At 35.2% G+C, this 7,385-nt stretch overlaps 1 protein-coding gene across 2 annotated transcripts in view; it reads right to left on the bottom strand.

The window, feature by feature from the left end:
* Hdac4 (histone deacetylase 4) overlaps positions 1-1,328 on the bottom strand; it is a 132,397-nt gene extending 131,069 nt beyond the window's left edge. Inside the window, exon 1 of one of the 2 annotated variants that reach the window (XM_071774252.1) lies at positions 1,211-1,328. In XM_071774252.1, the coding sequence (XP_071630353.1) occupies positions 1,211-1,253 (43 nt within the window). In that variant the 5' untranslated portion in view covers positions 1,254-1,328. The remainder of the gene's footprint in view (positions 1-1,210) is intronic. The other variant, XM_071774253.1, reaches the window with a different exon arrangement.
* Positions 1,329-7,385: the final 6,057 nt, after the last annotated feature.

The following is a 7,385-nucleotide window of genomic DNA, read 5'->3' on the forward strand; positions in this document are numbered from 1 at the left end:
GTAATTACGAGGGACATAAGTCACTCTTAAGCATGTGTCGCCAAAAATTGAAGGTACATGTTACCTCGAAGTTAGGAAGTACGTTATGGGCAACGAATATTCACCCGACAAAAAAAATTATTTATTTCGAAATTTTATTATTATTTTTTAACTAAATTTGTTTCTTAAGATGCAGTCTATGATTATAAATATTTTTTTGTATTTGAAAAACACACTTACCTTGGTGGGATTTGAACTCGGGACCTCTGCATCGTGAGCCAACTGCCTTACGTGGTCGACTACTTCTTAATTTGAAGTAAACGTTATATATAGTCTACATATGTCATACCAGCGCAAATATATAATTTTTCAAAAATTATCTTAAGAAACAAATTCAGTTTAAAAAGAGTAATAAAGTTTCGAATTGGATATATGATATAATATTGCCCGCTGCTATTCGCGAATGTCTTTCGTTCAACAAATGTCGCGATCATGCCATGGTTGGCTACGTATACGAGGTACGTATGTAGGAGGTATATACGGAAAGCCCCCTAAAAAACTGTACCTCCTAAAACTGTACCTCCTATGACACGTCCGTGCACGCGTCCGCGTCGAGTGCTTCGCGAATGTCTTTTGTACGAGGTACATATGTAGGAGGTACACATTTGTACGAGGTACATATGTACGTACGAGGTACGTATGTACGGGGTACATACGGGAAGCCCCCTAAAAAACTGTACCTCCTAAAATTGTATCTCCTAAAAAATTGTACCGTGAATTTATAAGTGCGGTACCTCCAATCGGTACCTCCTCCTTTATCAGTACCTCGTGTATTCCGTACCTCGTGCTACTGTACCGGGAAAAGTATCTCCTAGCAGCATGTAACTCCAAATGTCATTTCCATTTAGAAATTAGTACCTCGAATTTGGAGATACTACGCGGTACATGCTTAAGAGTGTATGAATTTAAATGCTTTGGACATCATCAAATCTTCGAGTCTAACATTGTTTAATCGTCTTCTTGATCAAACCACATTAATTATCCCAAAAATAAGGCACACAGGCAAAGAGAGAGGAAGAAAGCTGCTTTATCGTTCTTAATGTGCATTAATTGTAATTTGCCTGATTAACTAAATGTTATTGCAAGTAATGAATACACTTTCCGCGCGCAAACTCTCGTATACAAATGTATATATATACGTATTTATAAATATGCACACACATACACATACCTTTTGCTGCAATTGCGCTCGTCGACGGATGCTCGCTGGTCATCCTGGTGTTTGAATATCCCCCGTACCACACATTTACCCTCTCGGGACGTTCAATCACTATTTACTTCTGCATCGTATCGATTTTCTGAAAGATATAAAAATGCGCGAGATTAAAAGATATGGCGATACATTATGCGAAAGTTCAATCATTATAGACAGCGCATGTCATATATGTATATATCCAATAAAAAAATAAAAACATGATTATGATATTGTAAAACAGAAGTTGCTGTATAGTAAACGTTAGTTCAACGCGGCAATGTATAAGGGCCCGGACACACACTTCTGCACAACGCATAATGCGTAAGCATAAGAAAATTGATTGGTCCATACACATGTGCATAAGGAAATAGACCAATCAGTTTTCTTATGCTTACGCATTATGCGTTATGCAAAAGTGTGTGTGCTCCCCGCTTAAAACAAAATTTATTACGATAATCCCGATGATTATGCGTAATGCATAAAAGATGATTGATTTATCCACGCGGTGGTCTTGATGTCACGTTTTAACACCGATTCAATTAGAGAACCGTGAGACGCGTATTAGACCTTTTCCGTGACACGCCGGAATTTCTGCTTGGCACAAGATACGAAGAGGAAGTCCGTGGTTGTCATCTAGGTATATTTATAGGGCACACCAAAGCGTGTTGCAAAAACGAGAATCGCGATTCGTTTACGAATTCGGAATTATGTGAGCCTGAAGAAACTGGAGTACACTTAATATTTCGAAAAGCCTCTATACGATGCGACTTGAAAACATTTAAATATTCACAATTTCGATATTGTTTATTTACATAATTAGTTTTGAATAAGCCACTTTCATTATTGTATTATTTGTCATGTCAATGTTGATATTGTATCTTGTATATCTAATTCGAAAAAAGACACGCGGAAGATAATTTTTAACATATCTAAAATATTAATTTCAGACATATTTCTACTCTCCTATAAAGGCTATAAATAATATTCGAAGAACTTTCTTATTGAAAAGATATTTTTAAGGGCTAACAATTAACAGCTTTCTGCAATGTCGTTGGTTTTTGCGCAAAAAGCACGTCAAAGATACTATCTTTACACCGTCAGTTCTTTTTTTACGTACTTAAAGTAAACGCGTTACTTTTAGCGCCACGTGTACTAGAGTCGGAAACGCGCGTTTAGATAACAAAAGGCAGCGAAAAATATTTTATTCTAAAACCTTCCTTTCCGTCGCAGCTACGATATCATACGGACACCAACCACTTCAATGCTGACCTAGTTGCCGCCACGTATAATGTCCTAAAATAGAACGAAGCGGAACAAATCGGGATAGCGCGACAGGGCGACGAGGAATCTGTCGCTGGATCTCCCGATGATCGTCGGGACTTTCCTAACTTATTTACGCCGCGACGCGATAAATCGGGCGCGACCGAAAACGATACAGTCAAATACGAGGAGTAAGCCGCTCGACAATTTTAGAAATTAGCTGTTTGAGAGAGTTAACTTCACTGCTAATCTCCATTCAATTTCAGTTCGATGGATATTGTGAATCAATGATTCGTTCGCAATATATCTTTCCATTTTATGTAGAAGTCGAAGTTGGGGCAACCTGCGCGTGAAAATAAAAGTCAATTGAAACGAGCACTACTATAATAATAATAATAATAATAATAATAATAATAATAATAATAATAATAATAATAATAGTAATAGTAATAGTAATAGTAATAGTAATAGTAATAGTAATAGTAATAATAAATAATAATATAATAATAATAATAATAATGATAATAATAATAATAATAATAATAGTAATAATAATAATAATAATAATAATAATAATAATAATAATGATAATAATAATAATAATAAGTACGAGTAACGACGTAATTAGTGATTAGATTGTTTCATCCAAGAGCGAATCATGGTAGTCAATCTAATAAGTATACGCGTGTGCCTGCTAAATCCACATCTCACGTCTTATAAGTTAGCGGAACAAAGTGAGCAGAATCGATTCTAATTAATATATTTATTTGTTGCTCATTTGTTGCTAAAAAGTTGCCAAAGAAAAAAATTTGTTGCTCTGTAAGTTTTCTTAAAAAACGATGTTCCGCTAGAAGAAGATTAAGTTAGCGTGACAATATACATATAATAACAAAATTACACATAACAATAACGTAAGAATTTGTTGCTAATTTGTTGCTAATTTGTTGCTCGCAAAATAAGTGTAAATAACAGCGAAAAACCTCAGCGTGCGGACAGTTATAAGAGTAAAGTATCAGAAAAAAATTTGTTGCTTGTTTAAATTTGGTACTGGCGTATTGTCAGAATTTGTTGCTCTCGAAATATCCGAGTTCCGAATTTGTTGCTTGCAAAATAAGTATAAACAATCGCGGAAAACCTCAGCGTGCAGCTAGTTACAAGAGTAAAGTATTACAAAAAATTTTGTTGCTCGTTTAAATTTGGTACTGGCGTATTGTCTGAATTTGTTGCTCTTGAAATATCCGAGTTCCGAATTTGTTGCTTGCAAAATAAATATAAACAATAGCGGAAAACCTCAGCGTGCAGCTAGTTACAAGAGTAATGTATTAAAAAAAAATTTGTTGCTCGTTTAAATTTGGTACTGGCGTATTGTCTGCATTTGTTGCTCTCGAAATATCCAAGTTCCGAATTTGTTGCTTGCAAAATAAATATAAACAATAGCGGAAAACCTCAGCGTGCAGCTCTAGTTACAAGAGTAAAGTATTAGAAAAAAAATTGTTGCTCGTTTAAATTGGTACTGGCGTATTGTCTGCATTTGTTGCTCTCGAAATATCCGAATTCCGCATTTGTTGCTTGCAAAATAAGTTTAAACAATAGCGGAAAACCTCAGCGTGTAGCTAGTTATAAGAGTAAAGTATTACAAAAAATTTTGTTGTTCGTTTAAATTTGGTACTGGTGTATTGTCTGCATTTGTTGCTCTCAAAATCTCCGAGTTTCGAATTTGTTGCTTGCAAAATAAGTACAAACAATAGCGAAAAACCTCAGCGTGCGGACAGTTATAAGAGTAAAGTATCAGAAAGAAATTTGTTGCTCATTTAAATTTGGTACTGGCGTATTGTCTGAATTTGTTGCTCTCGAAATATTCAAGTTCCGAATTTGTTGCTTGCAAAATAAGTACAAACAATAGCGAAAAACCTCAGCGTGCGGACAGTTATAAGAGTAAAGCAGTAAAGTATCAGAAAAAAATTTGTTGCTTGTTTAAATTTGGTACTGGCGTATTGTCTGAATTTGTTGCTCTCGAAATATCCGAGTTCCGAATTTGTTGCTTGCAAAATAAGTACAAACAATAGCGAAAAATCTCAGCGTGCGGACAGTTATAAGAGTAAAGCAGTAAAGTATCAGAAAAAAATTTGTTGCTTGTTTAGGTACTGGCGTATTGTCTGAATTTGTTGCTCTCGAAATATCCGAGTTCCGAATTTGTTGCTTGCAAAATAAGTACAAACAATATCAACAAATTCAGACAATAAGCCAGTACCAAATTTAAACGAGCAACAATTTTTTTTCTAATACTTTACTCTTGTAACTAGAGCTGCACGCTGAGGTTTTCCGCTATTGTTTATATTTATTTTGCAAGCAACAAATTCGGAACTCGGATATTTCGAGAGCAACAAATGCAGACAATACGCCAGTACCAAATTTAAACGAGCAACAAATTTTTTTCTAATACATTACTCTTGTAACTAGCTGCACGCTGAGGTTTTCCGCTATTGTTCATATTTATTTTGCAAGCAACAAATTTGGAACTCGGATATTTCAAGAGCAACAAATGCAGACAATACGCCAGTACCAAATTTAAACAAGCAACAAATTTTTTTCTGATACTTTACTCTTATAACTGTCCGCACGCTGAGGTTTTTCGCTGTTATTACACTTATTTTGCGAGCAACAAATTAGCAACAAATTAGCAACAAATTCTTACGTTATTGTTATGGTGTAATTTTGTATTATATGTATTGTCACGCTAACTTAATCTTCTTATCGTTTTTTAAGAAAACTTACAGAGCAACACATTTTTTTCTTTGCAACTTTTTTAGCAACAAATGAGCAACAAATAAATATATTAATTAGAATCGTCTCACTTTGTTCCGCTAACTTATAATCTCGGTTTATATTGTTTCTGTCAGATGTCTTCTACGAATAATTTGTACGAGCGAAACATCACGTAAATATCTCGCGGTTGATTCGAATTCGCGAGGCGAAATAATAATCAGCGGTCACGCAGCTAATAACTGTCTGTCCGTAATAATTAAGAAATTGCGCGGCGCCTACGTCGATAGTACCATCGCTGTGATTCGATAAAAAAGGGATCTTGCATATCCCGCGTTATTGATCACCGTTTCACGACAAACTGTAGTTTTTCCACTTCCGAGGTATAAAAATAAACTACTCGATCGATCGCAATACGCGAGCGTATAAACGAGGGGAATGGTTTCCCGGTGTACACAGCTTACACCAAAAATTGAGATGTAGCGATTTCACACGTCGGCGCTGCGTGAAATTTTAAAATTTTTAATAAATCTCGCTTTGCAATTTAAGGAAAATAATAAGCTATCACAGATCAATCTTGTAGCAAAAATGTTATATGGATTCTATAAATGTAGTAATTTTATTTATAAAATCATTACCGTGTATATAGTTATTTAGAATGCAAATATACATTACGTATTACATTAATTACTAAATAAACTATAATAGTTGATAATTTTAAGTTTAGTTTTTGTAATATTCTCGGTAATATTCTATAAATTGCAGTTAAATTATTAGATAATGGCTAGCATGTTATGATAATTAGTATATTAATAATAAGGTAATCAGTATAATTCTGATGAAATAAAGCAGCCCCTTTGTCAGTTTCTATTAAAATCTCAATTAAGTAGACGAAAATTCTCCCGGGTCACTCATCGCAATATTTCGCACGTGTCTCTCTGATATTGAAAAAAGAGTAATTCGGTATACGTCACATTCGTCATCCGACAATAACAATTTATAAACGGGACATAATATACATTTCGTGCAATCGTTAAAGTCATAAAAATTCCATATCCCCACTGCCCGCCGATCGGAATGGACCGCTGTTTGCGAAACAGAAGGATCAATCTGATTGAATTTTATGGATGAAAAGCGAAATAACAGCGTGCAATCCATTTTTTTTCAATATACCAAACTGTGCTCGGTGTGTTCAAAACTAATAATAGTTGTAAAATAAATATTTTATCTTTGATACACGTTTTGCTGTCGTGCAGTTATGCAGGTTATCGTCTTTACCGTGATAAATATAAACACGATAGAAATAAAAAGGAAAAAAGAAACGAGGAGAGGACAAAGAGAATAAATACATGTCTAGTTAACTAGACATGTGGTTCTGCACAATCACATATGGCTGGTTACATATAATTATCCGCGGTGTCCAATTAAAAGCTCGCGATGTGTTCACCTGGTTTATCGATGCCTAGATTTAATTATTACAACTATTCGGGCTTATTGATTTCGTTTTGCGTCCGTTCGCGCTGGCGACAGTTGGGATACATATCTGCAGATGCCCGTCTCTCGTGGCGCGCGATGGCACAATTCTGATTTGAAATAATTACCGGCCAATATCGGTATATCGGCTGCTGATGAAAATAGATTACACAATACACAGTGAGGACAAGGCGAAAAAAGGGGGCAGGCCAAGTGTCACACATTCGGCATAAAAATTTATTATACGCGCGTTGCGAGTACGTTAAATATTTAGAAAACCTAATTTCGACCCGCGTAAAATTTCCATGTTGTAAATGCAGTGAAAAGTATCCCGAGCCAATTATTGCGTATCGCGAGTAAACACGAAGATAATTTTCTCGAACGTATCGAGAATTACATTGGCTTCAATGAATATTTACATGATTTTATATGTACCGTGTATCGGCATCGTTTGCGCGATAACAGCTGATAAAACATCTCGATCTCATTGTCAGTTTTATCATCGATGCGACATGCGATAATTGCGCTCTTACAAAATGTAAAGGATGTAATAGACGGAGAGCCAATACTCGAAGTGGATCAGTTCAGTTTTGTTCCCATTATAGAATAACATTAATTCGATTTCTGTTAATTAATTCAATCGCACAGCTAAGTA

The sequence above is a fragment of the Temnothorax longispinosus genome, chromosome 3 (genome assembly GCF_030848805.1).
Source record: "Temnothorax longispinosus isolate EJ_2023e chromosome 3, Tlon_JGU_v1, whole genome shotgun sequence".
NCBI classification, from domain to species: domain Eukaryota; kingdom Metazoa; phylum Arthropoda; class Insecta; order Hymenoptera; family Formicidae; genus Temnothorax; species Temnothorax longispinosus.